This window comes from Python bivittatus, unplaced genomic scaffold (assembly GCF_059951505.1).
Source record: "Python bivittatus isolate LINGU-HERP-01145 unplaced genomic scaffold, Pbiv_v1 ctg000250_np1212, whole genome shotgun sequence".
In the NCBI taxonomy this organism is placed as follows: Eukaryota; Metazoa; Chordata; class Lepidosauria; order Squamata; family Pythonidae; genus Python; species Python bivittatus.
This window is the reverse complement of record NW_028277057.1, coordinates 191,699-212,395: the sequence shown is the minus strand read 5'-3', so window position 1 is coordinate 212,395 and position 20,697 is coordinate 191,699. Positions and strand designations below refer to the sequence as shown.

The following is a 20,697-nucleotide window of genomic DNA, read 5'->3' as shown; positions in this document are numbered from 1 at the left end:
GCCCTTAAAGCTATCAGTCCTGGACTTTCCTAGCGACGGGAGGCTTTGTGCGCTTGCAAAAAAAAGATAGCGAGCCGTGGCTGCTTCCCTCCGGGGGTTACTGAGAGCGGGCGGGCTCGGGGCTGCCTCCGCCGTCCTCCTGAGCGAAGGTTCCCCCGGTCCGCCTTGGCTGTTTTGTCAGCGAAGCTTCCTTTTGTGGCTTCCAAAAGCTCGAGTTCGGCTCCTCCGCCGGCGATCCGTAGCAGGTTTTGCGAGCGGCCGGCGGCTGTTCGCTTCCAGCTTCAGCCGTGCTGAGTTGAAAGCGTCCAGGGCCTGGCAGCTCCTCCTTTGTGAGGGGGGAGGGGAAAGGGCGCTCCGCTCCGCGCCAGATTCCAGTCCGGGTTTGGCAGGTTGCCGCGGCGCTGGGTAAAATGGCAGTGCTGAGCCTCGTGTCGGAGTGAGCAGGACTCGGCGGACGAGAGTCGGAAGCCGCCGCCACTCGGCTCGCCTCGGTCTCGCCCCTCGGCCCGGCTCCGCGCACGGGGCTCCGTCCGGCGTCTCCTCGCCCGCCGTGCCCCCCTTCCCTTTCTCCTCTCCCCCACCGGGAGCCCCGTCCTGCTCCCCTCCCCCTTTCCTCCTCCTCCCCCCTTTCTTCGCCGGCTGCAACTGAGCGAGGAGGCACCGCGGGGCCAGGCCCCTCGCACCCGCGTTCAGCCCGCCGGAGCTCGCCGCGCCGGGGGAGGAATGAGACCCCGTTGTCCCGCGGAGCCCGCCGCCGCTTGAGCGGGAGGACGAGGAGGAGGAGGAGAAGAGCGGTGAGGCCTTGTGCCGGCCGGCCGGCCAGGCGAGGAGTGGGTCGGGCGGGGGGGGCTGGCTGGCTGGGGAGGGGGGATCATGGCCGCTCAGGTGGCCCCCGCCGCCGCCAGCAGCTTGGGTGCCCCGGCTCCGTCCGAGCTGAAGAAAGCGGAGGCGCAGCAGCGGGATTGTTCGTCGGAGGAGGCGGGGGGCGAGGCGGCGGAGCGCGGCGGCGAGAAGCAGTCGGAAAGTGAAGGTCCCCCGGGAAAGGAACTGCAGGACGGGGCCGAGAGCAATGGCGGGGGCGCCGGGGCCGAGCCCGACCTGAAGAGCCCCAACGGGAACCCGGGCCCTAGGCCCGTCGCCACCCTGAACAATAACCTCCCGGAGCCGCCCGGTAGTGGTAGCGGCGGCAGTAGCAACAGCAGCGACGGGGTGGGGACGCCGCAGCAGCAGCAGCAGCAGCAGCAGCAACCGCCGCCCCCGACTCATCCGGCCGCCTTGCCCCCGCCAGCCTACGGGTTCGGGCAGCCCTACGGTCGAGGCGCCCAGGCGGCTGCGGCCGTCGTCGCGGCCGCTGCTTTCCACCAACATGGCGGACAACAAAGCCCTGGCATGGCAGCGCTGCAGAGCGGGGGCCTGGAGCAGCCGTACTCGGGGCCCGCGGGGCCCCCCCAGGGGCCGCCCCCTCCCCAGAACTCGCATGGCGTCGGCAGCGCGGAGCACGGCTTCCCCAACCACCAGTACAACTCCTACTACCCCACCGCCGGGCGCAGCGCTGGCGCCTACCCGCCTCCCCCTCAGGCCTACGCCCTGAGCTCCCCCCGGGGAAACGCTCAAAGCCCCGCTCAAGCCGGGGCGAAACCGCCGGCGTCGGCTTTCCAGCAGCAGCGGTTCGGGGCCATGGGGCCCTCGGCCGGCGGCGCAGGAGGCGGCAGCGTCGGGGGCGCCACCCCGCAACCCACGTCGACCCCCACCCTCAACCAGCTGCTCACTTCCCCTAGCTCGACCAGGGGCTATCAAGGGTACCCCGGGGCCGACTACGGGAGCGGCCCCCAGGACGGCGGAGCGACGGCCAAGGCCCCGGCCGCACCGGACATTGCTTCTCAGTACAGCGGGGGCACCGGCCAGGGCTGGGCGGCAGCCGCCCCGGGAAGCCAACAAAGGAGCCACCACGCGCCCATGAGCCCCGGGAGCAGCGGCGCCGCCGGGGGACAGTCGCTCGCCAGGAGCCAGCAGGTAACCCCGGGCGCGGGGGAAGGGGGTGCCGGGCGCCCCTGGGCCGTCGGCCGGGGGGTGGCTGGAGAGGGCCGAGGGCGAAGGCAGGAGGGGAGCCTGCCGCTCTGCGGGGCTGGGGGGCCGGTTCCGTGGGGCCGGGCTCGCCTGGGCTTTCCCAGGCCCACATCGCTAGCGAGCTGCCATTGTCTGCCTCTCTTTCCTCTGTCTCTAAAATGGCTGCCTCTCTGCCTTCCCTTCCTCCCTTCTCCAGCCTCAGTGGCAGCTCTTTCCGAGAGGGCCCTTCTGCTCGGTCGTTTTCCTTCCTCTCTGCGAGCCTGTCGGGGGGTCCTGGGGGTGAGGGGAGGCAAGGCTGGCCGCCGCCACCTCTGGGGAGGGAGGGGTGGGGTGGCAAAAAATAGCTCCCTGTTGCTGCCTTGGGAGAAAAGAGGGTGTGCGGAGCAGCTTGTGGCTGGCGAGGTCGGCGGGGCTCGGCTCTTTGGCGTCTCCCTCCACCCCCTTGGGGTGGGTCGGCGTGAGCGGCCTGTGCGGTGCCAGGGGGTAAGAAGAGGGCAAGGGACCTCCTTGGACACCCTCCTCTTGCCCAGGCTGGCCGGAGCCATTTTCTGAGTAACCTTTTTAGATCGCCAGGTGCCTTCAGCTTCTGCCTGGCAGTGCTGGTAAACAGTTCAGTGATTGGAGTAGTAAGTGCAGATTGCTTTGGTTTGGGATTTGAATTATGGAGGTAAAATCCTTCTGTCAAAGCCAGGAGACAGTTGGTCTTAGGTTGACATCCTATCTGTGATCTGATTGGCTCCCCATCTCCTGCTCTTGGCCATTTATAATTGCCTCTGATGTAATGGTACAACAATCCTGATGAGCTCATAAACTTTTACACTCTGCTTTTCCTACCAGCCATAACCCAGAGCATCCCTGCCACTTTCGACTTTTTATTCTTATTCTTATTATTACAATTCCGCAGCTGAAATTGGCTGTGACCTTGAGGAGGTTCAGCAGGAGCAGATCCACAGACGGGCTGCCCTCGATGCATTGTGCCTGAAACAAAAGAGGCGGAGGTGCATTTTGTGCTAACGTGAATTTATTTTGCTGGTTAAGCCTGGAGTCAATTCTGTGGACACAATATTGTGCGTGGTGTAATTTTCCTCCTGTCAAACTAATTCATTTATTTTGGTTCTGCAACTCTCTCCTGGAGAATAAGTGATTCTTTTCAAGTTTGATAGTGCTCCTCTATTTTCAGCAGAGCCTGACCTTTTTCATCTTGAATCACTGGCTGCAGAACCAGAAATAAAACAATTATAATTCATTATTCTAAAAATTGATGTTGCCTAAATACTCCATTTTATTCTAGAAGGCAAATAAATAGAATTATTTTCTTGAAGGAGAAAGTTGAATCTTAGTTTTAATATAGGGACATTGAATAAAAAAAGTGTTGTTTGTAATAACACAAATTGAGGAATAAATCTTTATATGCTTTTTGTCAGGAAAAGATTGTTCAGTTATACCTTAAATATAAACTGGAATTTGAAGTTTATTTTAAAAATGTAGGTACTTTAATATACACCTATGCATTAGGCTGTACTATTGATCTGGTATTTGCTATATATTAGTCTATTAAATGAAATATACAGCATTTACCATTTATCTACTGAGTTTTTACTAGTTTAGGCCTTTCATCAGAGTTTGTAATACTTTAATTTGGTAGTTTTGCACCAGGAGCAAAATGGGGAGATTAACATTAAGTAGTTCAACTTAATTTTTTTAAAAAAATATGCATGCATATTATATTTAGCTTATATACATGCTGCTGTAGAATAATAAACTGTTTAAATGAGTTTAAAATTTTAGGAAGATGATAGACAAGAGAAGAATGGGGGAAATAGAAGCTGGCTGTTCCTGGCTGAGGTAGAACTATATATTTTTTTCAAATTTGGCTCAACTCTGTTGATTGTAATGATTCTGTGTGTGTAGGTGAAACTTTGCCCAAATTTCTTAGAGCTGTTAATATGCTGAAAGTCAGGTATGTTCATCAGAGAGCTATAATTGGTCTTGGTAACCTGAAATACCTCAGTAATATATGTTTGCATTACACTTCATACTTGTAAAGATGCTCACCATACAGCAGGTGTTATCTTAAAAATGAAGATGCTTTCCATATTGGTTCACATATGTTTTTGCTGCAAAAACTGATTACTCTTTAGCATTTTTGCATCTCATTAATAGCTGAAACTAATTATCTTATTGAAAAGCTTATGACAACAATTAGGAGCAAGGATATGCAAATTACACTAGGTTGTATATAAGAGAATATCTTTTTTAGCGATAATGAAATACTATCTTTTTTGTAATATGTGAATTGGAATTAAGATGGTATGTAAATAAAAATGATTTTTGAATGTAAGTATGCATGTCAGCATCTTTTAGTGAAGTGGAGGAGGAGGAATTGGAGGATGCTTCAGACCACACTTCCCCCCCCCCCCATTCATTCAGGATGTGTTTGTAAATTAAAGATGAGAGTAACCTTTTTTTTTAGGCTGTACTTATTTGTAAGGCTTAACTTTATTATTAATCTTACATAGTCTTGGGTTCAAGTGATAAATGTCTGGGCTGTTTAGGAATGCTAGAACAAAAAAGAAGAAATGAAATAGATTAATTCCTGTTTTCATATAGCATTGTGTTGCATAATTTGGTAGGTTCCCATTGCTAGATCTGATCTAGCGATTTAGAAGGATGTCTAAGGATAATTAACTTGGCAGTATTTGTAGTTAGTCATTAGTTTATCTGTCTTACTTTAAAGAAACCAAGATCACTACCTTTATGTGCAGTTACAGTAGAGGCATTACACAGTTTAGTGGCTATTGTGTGGGACATGGGAGACTACAATAGACTTAAAAGTAATTAACAAAACTCTAAAAACATAATGCAAAAAAATAAATTCACAAACATGTATTATAATGTACTCTGGTTTTGGCTTAACATGTGTGCATTTAACCACTATGATGTATAAATTGTGGTTTATAGTTTAGCAGTATGCATGAATCCAGTCTGTCTAGTTTTATTTTTCACATTTACCTGTAAAGTGCTTGGTTCTTGACTTAGAGAAACTAACAGTTGTGATTTGTAAACTACGGTGTATGGCTTAAGGTTTAATTTATTCTCCAAAGCATGATGCAGTGGCTGTACCTACTATTTCTAACTTGGAAGCATCATCATCAGTAAAGGTAGCAGACTTTTGGTCCTGAAGTACAGTCTAGAAATTTAGAGTTCTTGATCGGTTCTTGCGTAGCTATCACTGGAATTGTAGGGTAGCTAGAAACAATAATTTGGAAATGACTAGTTAATACAAACAGTTATGCAGTAGGTTATATCCCTCAACATTTTTAATAGCTTTTCATAAACAGAATTTACAAAACTGGCTGTTGGATCTGTGGATATTTACAAACAACCCACATGCTTACCTTTTAGCAGCAGTAAGTACTGATGTGTTCTTGCCAAGTATTTTTTATTGCGTTGGCTTTGAATTTATTTAAAATGATGTTTTAACAAAAAATGCATTTCAGACTCAATACTTGGTCTTTATTATTAGTGTTGAGACTAAAGTTAATAAGGGAAACATGGAAATGTTTAAAAGTGCATTGGATGAAATTGGTACCAAGTGTGTCTGTACTACTAATAAGCTCTGATCCTTTAGAATTAGAAGTTGTGTCTGAAATGATAATAGCATTTTTACTGTTTTTTTTAATCCTTATTTTCATTAAATTGGTCTTTGGCTACATGTGCTGCCAGAAGAGTGGTAACTGGCATAACTTTTGGGTTTAATGGGTTAGAAGATTCTTTGAATTGGCCTGTGTTGATAGATGCTTAGCTTTCTTTGACTAATACACATAACTATTAAAAAAAAAAAAGTCACTGCATATTATAGATAATAGTTGGTTTCATTTGGATGTTACTAGGGCCTATGATTCTAAGGCTATGTGATCAAAAACATAGGAGCTATTCCACTGGGTAGAAGAGCACTAGAAAAATGGTTTTCTCAACAACTTTAGGAATAATTTTATATGCTTTATGTATTTTTGAGCCTATCTTCACAAAGACCGAAGAGGGTAAACTATGGTACAGGCACTGGTGACTTCTGAAATGCATACTTCTTGTGGTTGCCTTTGTGAAAACTTCAGGAGTCAGGTTGGTCTATGAAAAAACTGAGACCACAGTTGCACCTGTGCTAAAACATTGCTGGGTATTATCTTGAAAGCCCTATATGGCTTGCATCTGGGCTTCCTGAATGAACACAGTGCCCTGCGCATACCTGCCAATATCCACTCACTGAGATCATCTGAGGAAGTTTGCTATGACTTGGGATCAAGCCTTCTCTGTTGCTAGCCCAGTTCTTTGGAATGCCTGCCTTGCTAAGCTGAAAGAACTGACCTCTTTGTTGGCTTTTTGAAAAGCATGAAAACATACCATCTAAACAAGTTTGTAATTACTGATATTCTTTTAAGTATTGCTTTAAATTGTTTTTAATATCTTAGATTTTAATTTTGATTTTAAATAAAAATTGCCAAGAGACCTTGGTGTATTTATTAAATATCTGGGTCAGGAAAATTATATGAGATTCTCAATGCCAGAACAAGGCTTTTGGAAACCTTGTATCATTGAAATCCTGTTGATTAAAATGTAGAAACTGGGCTGTTATATGGACCCCAAAGGCCTGGGGTGCAGTATTCTGTAACCTTTAAAAGTTTCAGCCTGATTTAGTTTTTAATGTGCCAAAATAGGTGACTAAAGAGTAATAGTTTATCTATACGTAAATTTCCTTTGATTTTGAAGGTGAAATAAATCTAGTTTTTGTCCTAACCCCATCCAATATGTTAAATGTGCCCCCTTTTCGAACATGCCTGGAAAATGTTGGATATTCCTGCTATAGATCATTCCTGTAGCTATAAGTGAAAATACTGTAAATTTAGAAAGTTTCACTAAATGAATATTTTATTCACATAGAACTTCTTATAATTTTCATTGATATCCTTAAAGTCAGTTCTAGGTTCATGGTTAATTTTGGCTTAGTGTAATACATGAAACTAGCTACTGTGATTTTTAAGTTTTAAACAGATGGGTAATTTATTTTTCAGTCTAAAGCTGCAATCTTTCAGAGTAATTTGGTGGTGCCATGTTGTGGATGAGGCTGAAAGAAACCATGGCTGTAGCCAGAGCCAAAAATATGTTTTGAATAATCTCTTCTCTCACAGCTGAAGGTAGGGAGAGAACACTGTTGTCAGAGAAGTGAACTGACCTCTTGCATTGATGATTTGCTTGCATGTGGTTTATAGTTTAGCATTCTGTGTGAACCAGATCATTATGGTTGAACAAACCATAATTAAAACATCTCAGCTTAGTGAGATGTATGGATCCAGGCAGCATTTCACTAGACATATTCTGTCTTTGTATAATCTGCTGTTACATGTGTATCTTTATTTTTTTATTTTTAATGTAAATCATCTTATGTCTGTTACACAGAGAAATGAAGATGTACATTAGAAATAAAATTATGACATGAACAAGCACCATTTCACAGACTGTCATATTAGAGGAGCTATTAAAACTGGAAAAAACAACTATTTGACATTGATTTGTATGAGCTGTGTAATTGTCATGTCTGAATTCTCAGATAAGAGTTTGAGCTGTTGTGCTTTGCTTCAAACCTGCTGTGCCATGAAGGTAGGAACCAGTTTAGGAGGCTAAGTGCTTGGATTGTAGACTGGCAGGCTGCGTATTTGAAATCTTAAGCCATGGAACCAGTTCTTGGCTGTGGTTAGAAAAATACGGTTTGGTGTGATTTCTGAAGTGTTCCACAGTGATTATTCTGAGTTCATTAGAAAAATTGAAAACCATTTCTTCCAAATCGATTGAGAGATTGTAAAAGTTGACACTGATGCAGGAATATTTTTCTTTAAAAAGATTGGGCTGCTTTTTAGCTTTCCTTTTGTTCCGTGTTCTGTCTTTGTTATATCTTCCTTATATATGTAGTTTTTCTTGCTCCTATTTGGGGGTTTGTAAGAAATCTAGAAGCTTTATGTTGCTTGTCCCAGAATTAAATCTTAAAAATAACATACTATATACTAAAACATGTCTATATGCATTGTCCTGCATGTGCTGAATTTTTTTCTAGTGAGGGCTGTTCCATTCTCTGTGTTAATTTATATAGTAATTCTTATCATAATAATATTATGCCAAGGCTCTTGATTGAGTTATGTACCGAGGAGCCAATGGGACTGTTGCTTTATGAACCATTTCTGGTCTGACTCTCCTGCCAATTTTCTAAGCTAATCAGTCTCCACTGTCATTTCATCTTTTTTTTTAAGCTTAATGTCAATGGTAATACTATAATAGTTCATTCACAAATTGTGACTTGTACTGAGAGATATCCCTGGCATCAGAAGTCTTTAAATTTGTTGGAGAAAGAGAGAAAACCCTTTTGTATTTTCAAGCCACTTGAACTCAAAGTAGAACATGAAGTTTCCTTTACTTGTAGAGAGCAACAACCTTAAGGACTTGCAATTGTCATATTTCACAGTTGCCTGCCCATCAGAAACAAGGCATTTTGTAAAATAATGTATTGTTTCTAATAATTGTAAACATAAAGAATTAATGAAGCAAGAGAACTAATTTTAGTTGTCCCTACAAATTGGTATCATCTCAATTGCTTTTACTGGAACAGACAACTTTTAGCAATTCTTTTTTCATAATTCTTTGTATTTGGTTGAAAGTTCAAAAGCATTAGTAGTTGCATTCAGACATCCATACTAAGTCTTAATGTAGTTGTTTTATGGAGTAACTTATTGCAGAAAATAGCCATTATGTCTTATTAGGAAACTGATGCTGAAATTTGTGATCTCAACGAATGCTTTGAGTAGAAGTCACTTGTCTCTTCTGTCAGTCATTTGATGATGCATATATTATCCAATAAAAACTGAATTATATACTATTAGTAGGTATAACTATAATTTGTCTTTATTCATGATTCAGTCTAGAATCTGTTGTCACTGGTGCAGGCAGAACAGCTGTTAAAAAGAGGAAGACATGGTATGAGAGAAGAGAGCCTGTGACATCCTTTTCAGCCATATGTGGGATTAAGAAGGAGAGAATATGATGTGTACTGGATTAATACATTTGTGATTGCTCCAGATTTGCATTAGAATTGGAGTGGAAAAGGTGTCATTTATTTTCAATATAAGAATTTCATGTTAAACCTTTAAGATAGGATACAAGGTTGTATACTTGTGGGGGAAACCAGTTTATAAAACACAAACATCTATTTGTCCAAGATGAATAAGTAGCACTTCCTGGTGGTTTAAGGGAGCTTTCTCTAAACTGGAAGATAATTTTTGTTTAAAGTCTCTTTGGGTTCTTAGAAAGGATGAAAAAGTATGCTTCTAGGCTCTCTCTATCCCCACCAGAGAAATTGCACTGGTTTTAAAATTCATTCTGATTTGTGGGAATGAGATGGAGAACTCTTCTAGGGTTAGTTTTTTGAGTTCAGTATAACAGAGCATGCCCAAGAATACACAGTTGCCACATTCACTTTGATCTGTGTCCCCATCTTCATGTTTTCATTCTGACAGATGCAGTTATTTAAGAATCTTTTATAGATCCACTAGTTTGAATGAGATTCTAGTCGCTTTTGTAGATAGAGATGTATTTAATATATGTAGTGGATTCCATGTTAAACCTGTTGTTGTTAAGTTTTGATGAATGACCCCTTTTTAAGATAATCTTGGGCTAAACATTAATTTTATATGTGTTGGCAGGTATTTAAATTTATTTATCTTACTGTTTTTGCTTTCTGATCTGATACTGCCCAGTCACTATCTTATTCCATTTTTCTGTATTAATTATAGGAAAATGTGACTGTTGAGTTCCACATTTACTCAATCTGTATTAGAAATTCATTAATGGTAATTGTGCTTTTCAGAAGCTATTAAAATTGAGGTGGAGGAAGGGAGAAAAACTCATGTTTACTTCTACAGAATGGTCAGATATGTGTCAACCTATTGTTTTTATTTAAAAGATGTTTCCTGTCTTCCAGGGCAATTCACAAAAAATGTCATATACAAATAAGAATCCATAAAATTGTAATAAAAATAGAAAAGCAGCAGTAAGCAGCAATAGAAACCAATAATATATAACTTCAGAAGCAGAAGTACTGCCTCATTGTCCCAGCTATTTAACTGACATGGAGAAAATAACTTCCAACCCAGTACTTAAACATAAAATGAGTGTTAGTTAGACCTCTTCAGGGCCAGATGACAGTTAGGTACTAGGCATTACAATAGAGAAAGCTGCTTTCCAAATGTCTCTCCTCCTTGAGAGTCAGGCACTTGTAAAATGATCTTCACTGATATGCTCAATACATAACCAAAATCATGTAGGTTTATATGTTCTCTTTAATAGGCTATATAATGGCTAAGACCCATGGTCTGCATTGTTCTTAAATATGCATTGGAAGCTTCTACAGCTTGCTTAATCCATGTAGGATGTTCCACAAAGCGTGTTCTAATTAATAGCTTATATACTGTACCAGCCAATCTTTAAAGATAGTTTCTCAAAGAACCCATCTTTTTCTGAAATACAATCCATTACACTGATTTAGTTTGGATGAAATGTTGTACAGTATATAGTTTAATACTCTTTACTTAGAAGAAATTAAATAGGTGGATCACCCAAAATGGGGGAAAAGATGCTTTATGGCACTAGTGGTATTCAACTGTAAAACAACAATAACAAAATGAAACAGCAAATCTAAGCTCTAAGTCTACTAAAAGGAAGTACAGTCCCATTCAGGACAGGGTGAATATCATATTCCTAATTTCCTTGTGTCCTGAAAATTTGAAGCTATTAAGATGAAAGCCAAGACAGACTAGGTATTTAGATACCCATACTGTATTCTGCAAAGAGTTTAATAACTTGTGTTACTGTACTCCGTGATGTCATATGCATACAGTATTTACTGTTTCCATAATTTTTGAACTTCAGGGGTGAATTGGATCTTTACGTAGCTAAAATGCACCAAATACAATAGGATATGTGACAAGTTTGGGGACACTCAAAGGTTTTCAGAAGTTAGAAAATAAATCCTTGCACCATGAAAATCTCTCTGAATAGCTCAGTGAGCATGTTCAGTTGCCACATGGTGCTGGGTAGATTAAAAACAGAAAAAAAATCAAGTTTTAAGGATATAGAGCAGGGTTTCTCAACTTTGGCAACTTTAAAATGTGTGGACTTCAGCACCCAGAATTCCCCAGCCAGCATCTTAAAGTGCCCAAGGTTGAGAAACACTGGTATAGCGTATCCTGGAGGAAAACAGGGCTGAGAGGAACTATAAAAGGAGTACTTTACTATTTGTTGCAGGACCACTTGTGTTACTAAGTACTCTGTTTAATGAATCTTCCGATAAGTTAAAAATCTTAAAATATATAAATTATGTTACTGAGCAATTTGTTGTTCAGTCATTAAGTTGTGTCCAACTCTTCGTGACCCCATGAACCATATCGCGCCAGGCCTTCCTGTCCTTCACTGCCTCCCTGAGTTTGCTCAGTTTCATGCTCATTGCTTTGGCGATGCTAACTAACCATCTCATCCTCTGCCGTCCCCTTCTCCTTCTGCCTTCAATCTTTCCCAGCATCAGGGTCTTTTCCAAAGAGTCCTCTCTTCGCATTAGGTGGCCAAAGTATTACTGAGCAATAGGCAGTCATAAATAACAACTGAGGGTAATTAGGTTGTTGGTGTACGCTTGAATTATTTTTGGGGATGGGGTTGTTTCTTCTCCCCATTTCTGTAGAGCAGCAAAGCAACTGATTAATGGTTTTAAATTCAGATATTTCATGAATTGCTGCTATATAGGAGAAAATAATATTTTATTTGGTCAGTAGATAGGAGAAAGAATCTAAAACTTTCAGCAGGTTAAAATGCATAATCCTTTCCCCTATAGACATGTTCTTTTCAAACCAGTGTACCTCTTCCAGCATTACATAGCTTTAACTTCAAATATCAGACTGAATAAAATTGTTGTTTTTGCCTTTTTGCCAGTGGAAGCTTCCTCTCTGCCTTGCTCCTTTGGCATAGCCCGTCTACTTAAGGGGAAACTGGAAATTCAGAAGCTTGAATTTTCCAGTGTGATAGTAGGAGTCTGTACAATTGCTGAGATAGAAGTTCAGTCTTTGATTCCTAGCCTTATGCCTTAACTACAAGGTCATTCCTCCTCCCCCTCCTTTTCTGTGGAGCACTCCTTTCTTTCTTTATGCTCTGTGTTTAAAGTAATAGTGCCCAAACTTGCCTTGGGAGGCACACTGAGGGAGGAAAACGTACCAACAGGGCTGGAACAGGAAGAACTGCTTCTCTGGGGATTAATATATTGCTTGCTGCAAAAAGGTATAAGTGATCTGCCCATGTGATATAATTAGGCATGGTTGGGGAAGGATTCATATTTCCCTGTGCACCTGGGCTTGCAGGTCTTGGCATTGCTCAGCAATTTTGCAATGCAACTTCGGCAGCAATCGCTTACTTTTCTAGAATAGAACAGTACAATTAAAAAAAAATCTGGCCTCTCAGAGATTTGGCAATATATTTACCTACTCAGTATCCTGATATCCTTGAGTTTCAGTCATTGAATTATTTTTGTGAGGTTTGTTTGATTTAGCAGTGTACCTGTTTCTTGTTTCTTGAATTTGCTGGAGTACCTGGCAATAATCCTAATAGCTGAATGTGGTTCTGACAACAGTTTCGTTTCAGACTGCCTCTGTACCTTGCTGGTAACTTTGTCTAGGAAGTCTACAGAGCAAAAGAAAGGGACAGTGGTTGAGAATACTGTTCTGTACAGCTACTAAGGAGCACAAGGACTAACTATGGAAAACAAAGAGCTTTGCATTCTTTTTCGCAGTGAAAGTAGGTTTTAGATTTAAAACTTCCTGTTTACTTCTACTGTGTAGATTTTTTTTAAAGAAAATCAAAATATTTTATCTGAGAATAAGCATGTGTGTTGCATACTGATTTTTCTTTACAACTTTGTTTCAGCATCACATTGCATTGAGATGCCATACATGAATTTCAATTTAGGCTCAGTACATACACCCCGATTTAACATTACCCTTCATTTGAAGAGTAAGGCTGTTAGCCTGAAAGCAAATCCCATTTGGATTCATTATGACTGAAGGAATGACTTGAGTCCAAAATGTCCCAGAAACAAGGTGCTAGAAGGGTTCAGGGCAGATCAGTGTCTCCCTATGATACGAATGCTTGTTAGTTCAGACCATAAGCAATTTGTTTATTTAGAAACAGCACACACAAATAGAAGTGGGAGATCACAGAGCCAATGGGAAATGTTGGGAAGAGACAGGTTGGCATTCTCCACTGATTCAGTGCCAATTAATGACATGGTTCAGTGATAATGTTAAACTATAATGTGATTCACTTGGGATTTCTTGGTGTAACATGGTAAGTGAATTCATCCATGATGGCCAAGCGTTATGTGAGAATCAGGCCACTATGGACTCTGGTTAGAAGTCCTGGTTTAGTATTACATATAAATGTCAGTAATTGACTTCATCATCCACTGCATAGCACATGATAAACAGAACCTATAACAAGCTGTATGGGTTGGTTAAATATTTCAGTGAGCCAGCTATATCTTTTCCCATCAACTTCATTCTATTCCCTCCATTATCTCAGTTCCTGATTCTCACCCTTGGCTCACCAAGTATACTTTGTTCTTATAATTTAACAATAAATAATTAAATAATTAAGATGCTTAAATGATGAAGAGAAAGAGAAAAAAATAAAACTAGAATTTATAAAATGTTAAAAGGGGAAATTGTTCTTGACATCAAAGATCAAGGAGGCCTGCTGAGCTTATTTGTTTGTTAGATTTATAACCTGCCTTTCATTCAGAAGCCCAAGGAGGCATACGTAGTGCTCCCTCCTCCCAGTATAGTCCAGAGCAACCGTATGGAGGGAGTGACTAGCTCAAAGTCACCCAAAGAGCTTGGCTGAGGGTGGACTGGGTCTTGCCAGTGCCCAGCACAGCTACATCACACTGTCTTGGGGATGCCATTATTGACTACATAAACCACAATTACACTCAGCAGTGAACATCAAGAAACACAATGAATTTAGCTATATTTACTCTGGTCTGATTGTATATTGGGATATAGGTCCTGCCCAACCAATCCAGAAGATGCCCTGAGAAGAGTGGCCCTAAATACGTCTAGAAGTGTTGCCAAAGGAATTCATTGCCTCCCTATCTGTTGATCCAAGTATGTGCTAGAAAGTGCTGGCCATGCAGCGGTCTTCTTTTATACTCAGTTGTAAGTTACGTTTCATGAATGATGATTAATAAAAGTTCTTCCAAATGACCATAGGACTGTATCCTGAATGGCTGAGAGAAAGAAAACTGGAATGTATTAACTTAATGTAAATAATTAAACAGGAATACCAAGCAAAGGCTGTCTTTCTTCATAATGGGATTTTAACTATTGAAAGTAAGTTTCTTTTAAACAATCAATATCGCAAATATTTCCAAATGTTTTGTAGTGTTGGCTGTGTGGTCTCTCTGACTTTTCACTCAGTCGGTGATCTTGCTGTGCTATATTGAGCAAGTCTCCTGGGTAAAATGCTTTACTGTTCCTATCTTGTCCATCCTTGCCTTGGGTCACTTTTTTCATTTTACAGATCAGATTAGTTGAGTTCATAACTGCTGTGGGATTTGAATGAAAAGTATGTGTGAGATGCAAGTCTTAGGCTCTTTGTTAACTGGCAAACATTGTCTGCATGGAGTTTAGAGAACACTTGTGTTTGATGATACTCTTTCTGAAAGTAATGTACAATGAGATAACAAATCTCATATTACTACTAGATAACAAATCTCATATTACCACTATTATTATTATTTGTTATTAGATAACAAATCTCATATTACTATTATTAAAATAAATCTCATATTACTATTATTAGATATTACTGATGACCGTATTTATTCTTCTAGCTCATTTGAAAATAGGGATTTGGAGTCTTCGGTCACACCTTCTCTCTCCCTTCCCCCAAAAGAAACTCTCGGTGGAAACTACGATCTTTCCCTTGTTTGCTCACTGCATTTCCTTGCTGTATATTGAGAAAGGGAAGTCTCTCATTGCATAGCACAGAAGTCAAACGACCTCCAGTGGAAGAACTGCTCACTTTCTTTCTCCATTTGCAATTAGTTGTGTTTCCCCACTGAGCATGGAGATGGAGTAGCAAGGGAGATGAGTTTTTAAATTATTGTGAAGGGTGCAGTGAATGTTTGTAAATTGGAGGTCATTCTCCCCTCCACGCTTTGGCTTATGTTTCTGCCCACTATAGTATTCAGCCTCTGATCTTATTCTCCCCCTCCCACTTCATGGAGTACAGCCCATAATTTAAACAGGTCATCTCTGGTTTAAAAGGAGGTCTTCTCTGCAGTGGCTCCATACCTTTGGAATGTGCTACCAATTAAAGGTAATTAAATTACATCACTGAGGGGCTCCCATATTTTATGTGGCACTCTGATTTCTCATTTGTAGTATTTTAGAGTAGGATGTTTGCTTTAATTGTTGTTTTTATTAATACTGATATTTACTAATCTTTCATGTTATCTGGTAAACTGCTTTGGAGTAGAGTTTTGCATTCAAGAGAAGATGCCTAAACGTATTTGAAATATATAGAATGAAAGATAAACTGATCAGTAATTGTTATTGGGACCAGGTTGGAGATTGGTGTGAATCTTGCCTAATCTCCAGATGATTAATAAGATTTGACATAGATTTCTAACACACACATGCTTATTAGTAGCATCAACAAAATTGGCCTAACACAGTGTATGAACCCAACCAGTAGATTTGCTGCTCTAGATGAAAAGTCATGGATTCTGAAGATTGTTCAAGTGGCAGCAGCTAAATAAATCATGGAAACGTCCTCCATGAATTCTTCACTGTGAAATGGAAATTGGGAATTGTATTCCTCAGGAAACAATCTAATGGTGGAAGCTATGGCTTATTCTTGGCTTCAGATTTCTGGCTTGTTGGGGAAAGACACAGCAAGGATTGGGCTTGCATTTCACAGTGAAGAACTTTCTATAGTTTGTTTAATTGCTCTCATGGGCAGTAGATTAGCTACTCCTTCACAATAAGTCAGAATTATGGCTTATTGCTGTGTGTGAACATGGTCATTTTCTTAACACTGTCAAGTTGAGGGATCAGGGTTTTTTTGTTCTGCTTTGTTGCACAAGTTGGAAATGACAATTACTGTTCTTTGGTGTCTGTGATTACTGTTGTGAAAAGCAAACTGATTTCAGAAAGCTGCATGTGTGATATTTAATTCCATATCAATATAATGTTTACACTACACTTTTTCTTTCATAAGGAAGCCCAAGAAAACAGATGAAATACCAGAACATGAAAAACTAACAAACTGTTATAATTAAATAAGATCTTAAAATATAATTAAAACTTCCCTTTTGCTTTTTTGAAATCTGTGGCTTGCTGTGAATTGAAAGGATTCATCCTTCCAGATTTTAGTGCTTGTCAGTGCCCCCAAAATGATAACCCAGTAAACAGAATAAAGAATTTGAACTGTCATAATTTCTTTAGGAACTCATATCTTTGCAGCAGCTGACACAATAGCAATTAAGCATTTAACTTAGCAAAAAAAAACAACCCCCAAAACCCAGAATTCTCGAGTTTCAGTTTGAAGTTCAGCATTGAACTCCCTTGGTGATTTTAGGCAATAACTCTTTCTCTTCCATTTGCTTTTTTACTCTTCTGACTTGTAATATAGAAAGAATGGCTTTTTTATATCTGCGGCAAAGAATATTGAAATAAAGCATTTGTATCGTTTTAAGTCCACTAAGTTAGGAGTTGGTGGCTCTATGATGCAATACCATCGAGAAGACTTGGCTTTTTCTGACACTGCCCACTTTCGCTTCCCTTTTTTATATTAACTGTAATTTAGCATACTATTCAAACCCAAGTTAACAAGGGATGAGCAGCGTGAAATCCCACGACTGAATGCGGCTCCAGAAAACTCTTCGGCAATTCCAGTTTCAGCTGTAAATGCAGTTGCTGAATATTAGTAAGAGAGATTCCTTTGTTTTGAGATGACAAACATTAAAACACAAAACTCTGTAGCATAAAGGCCTAAGATAAGCTTAACATGGTTAAAGAAACACAAGGCAAAACTCCAAAAGCCACCTTGTTCATTTTGTGCTCTCTGTGACTCTTAGCCATCCCCAAAATGAGAAATGCAGTCCTCAACCACCAAAAGGTGTCTTTCCCATCTTAAGCTGCATAAGGTAACTGTCAGTTTTGGATAATGCAGAGGCCAGATGCGCACATCAGGCTAAGCCAAAATGTAGTTTTCTTATTGTGCCTTAAGTGTGGTACAAATTTAGCCATGATACATGGCAGACTATGATTAAGCAAACCATGGCTCAGCATGATGAGGAATCAGACTGGGTGATCAGGGTGTGAAGTGGAAGATGTGTAGTGTCAGAACTGAAATACAGTGGTACCTCTAGTTATGAACTTAATCCGTTCCATGACTGGTTGCAACTTGAGTTGGTCTCAAGTCGAGGTAAAGTTTCCCATAAGGTTCAATGTAAATACGGTTAATCCGTTCCGCCCTCCGAATTTGGTCGCACCACGAGGCAAATTTCCCCATAAGGTTCAATGTAAATACGGCTAATCCGCCCTCCGAATTTGGTCGCACCCCGAGGTAAATTTCCCCCATAAGGTTCAATGTAAATACAGCTAAACAGTTCTGAAACATATGCATTTTATTTTTAAACCTCAAAAACCTTCCAAACACCACAAAAACCTTCCAAACGCCACAAAACACAGCACAAGCCTCACCGAACATCTCCTTGCTACCGCGATCTTGCCCACAGGAAGCCGTGACCGCGTGGCACCATGGATCCGGTTCGTAAGTAGAGGCGGAGTTAGCAAGTAGAGGTAAATTTTTGGGGCCAGAGCTGGTCGTATCTTGAAAAATTCGTAAGGAGGGGCGTTCGTAACTAGAGGTACCACTGTACGTTGCTCTCATCCCTTTCGTACTTGCCGCCAATGTATACTATTCAGTCATGCTGTTCTTACAAGATACAATCCAAGATGTCTGAAAATCAGTGAGGGAACTATGCTCTATTTTGAGATTATTTTTATAATAACTGTAGTTGGGTATACCTCCCGGTATTACGGTTTCTTGCTATACTTGTTTTTAAACTACTGAAAGGTTTGCAGGAATGACTGTTCCTCCTTTCCCCCTGGCATTGGCTTAATATGAATTTCTGTATCTATTCATCTGTAGCCAAGAATCTCCGCTTTTCCCTCTTCTTCCTCCCCCACCAGCTGAACAAATCTGGGTGCTTCTAACTTTGTTTTTTATAAACAGTTCAGTTAATCCAAGTGACATATATAGTTGGTTTGAGCTTTTGCTACAGCATGCCATTTTAAGGAACAGGAAAAAGAAAATTTTGCTAGTTTATCTCCATCTTCCAGTCACTATGGTACTATGGGATAACTTCCCAAGAATAGCATATTCTAAGCTTTTAGTGTACTAGACTTAAACCAGTTCTGATTTGGTATTACTTGTTATATTAACAAACCAACTGGAGATACAATTCTCCCCCACCCCTGTTGGTTATTAGAAATGTTGTAATAAAGTATATTTGAGCTGTGGTATGTAAATAGTAGGGACTTCAGTGGGCAGTAAGGGTTTAATTTCAAGGCAGTAAAGTCTGTGAGGCTTTTTTAATTACAAAGCATTTTTATATATAAATATACATTCCATTATTCTTAACAATTAGTTCCTAGCTTCTTTCTGGAGTTACTTGCCTGGTTTAGATGTGAGTTAAGTGTGGGCAGGGACAGGATGCAAATTTGGGGAAGCTCTAAATAGAACCTTAACCAGTAATGTCCTCTTTATTCTTCTGCAACGCATAGAGGCTTGTCTTTCTGGACCTGCCATCAGCCAGTGGGAGCAATCAGGTCTTACAGCTAATTACCGAGGAGCTGATCACAGCCCAGTTGTTCATCAGCAGCCAATTTTGAAAGTTGTGCTTTCTCTGCCTTATTTTCAGAGAGGGCTGGAACTAGTTGATATTAAGGCTAATTAATATCTCAGATTCTCTTTGAAAGAGCTGCTTTGGAACATGCAGGGGCATCATGGCATCACTGGTCTCTGACTTGTTAAGCAGATACATTTTTGTCCCCTGAAAACAGATGAAGACATGATCCTGAAAACAGATGCAGCTGCTTTAATGAGTTGCAAGCAGGTGCTGGTTTTGTACTTCCACACGTTACAAAGCACCTCTTTCCAATCAAATCTGAAGCATTGCCCAAGCCTAGTTAATATAAATCCACTGATGTAGTCTGGTATGGGCTATCCTCTTATTCACAGGTACTGCTGAGATGTGCATTTGATATAAAAACGATTAAGTAGGATTTGCAATTTAAACATTTGTTCAGAACAGTGATTTCAGAAGGTGGGAAAAGGGACTTCTATCATTTGTGTCTAATGAATATTAGATTGGTAGCCCATCACCCAGTTTCAAAGTTTGAGGCAGCTCAAATGTGGCAGACATTTCTCTTTATTTTAAAGGGCTGGATTTGCAGATTGTGCTAAACCATGGTTTGTTTCCCCCAATTTTTATCCTGTCTTCTTCCCCCGTCCCCCAAACATTTCAGCATTTGAGGAAGGTAGTTCAGAATTTGCAAGTTTTTTCAATTCACAGATGTTTAATATTAGCGACAAAATATTTCTATCTGCTCATTGTTTTGCTGAAATGGAAAAACAACCAATGCTGTATCCCAAGTGGATTCTCTTCCAAAAGCTTCAAGCCCCATCATTTTCAAGTGGGATGGTCAAAAAGAATCTCAGAAGTCCAATATACCTGGAGAATGCTTAAGAAAATGGTGTCCTGACTTTCTCTCACGGTAGTTCTTGACTCTTCTAAGAAATATTTGTTCCCTCCTCTGCCTCTTACCATTTCTTTAATTGCTCTCAGCTCCTCCCTCTTTGCTTCCCCTTGCTTTAGTTGTCTGTTCTTTTACAATCCCACTTGTCTCACTAATCCCACAACTGGCATGCAGTACTCTTATTTGTCTGTTTCCCCCAGAGACTGTGCTGCACTAGAGCTGGCTATTAAAATCATTAATATATCTCAGATATAGATATAGATATAGATATAGATATAGATATAGATATAGATATATGACTACTTTACTGGCCAAAGAATATGAGCAAACCCTGGTTGATTCATCATTGTGCTACTCATTGTTAGTGGCTTTTTTGGGGGGGGCAGGATTTACTAAAGACACTTATTGCTTCAATTAGTTCTGTGCAACTGAAAGGTGCAATCTCTTTCCTTTCCTGATCCTTAGTAACGTGAAAGGATTTTACTTTCATATCAAGGGGCTGACTTACATTCCAGGATGAGTGAACTTCCATATGGCTATATATATTTTGATACAGTAATAGAACACTGTTGCAGTTTGAAATCACCCAACTTGGAAAATGTGGGGTCCCATATATGCACAAATGCATTTTTTTTCAATGTACTATCCGTGTAATTAAGTAGAGTTACTTGGAAAACACAAGTTTATTGGTATGTCCGAAAAATCACAGTTCATTTGT

The 20,697-nt window shown here is 40.9% G+C and overlaps 1 protein-coding gene across 1 annotated transcript in view; it reads left to right on the top strand.

Annotated features, from left to right (window-relative positions):
* The first annotated feature begins 370 nt into the window (after window positions 1–370).
* The window catches only part of ARID1A (AT-rich interaction domain 1A), an 81,218-nt gene continuing 60,891 nt past the window's right edge, over window positions 371–20,697 (top strand). Inside the window, exon 1 of the mRNA XM_088140905.1 lies at window positions 371–2,013. Coding sequence (XP_087997031.1) covers window positions 874–2,013 — 1,140 coding nt within the window. The 5' untranslated portion in view covers window positions 371–873. The remainder of the gene's footprint in view (window positions 2,014–20,697) is intronic.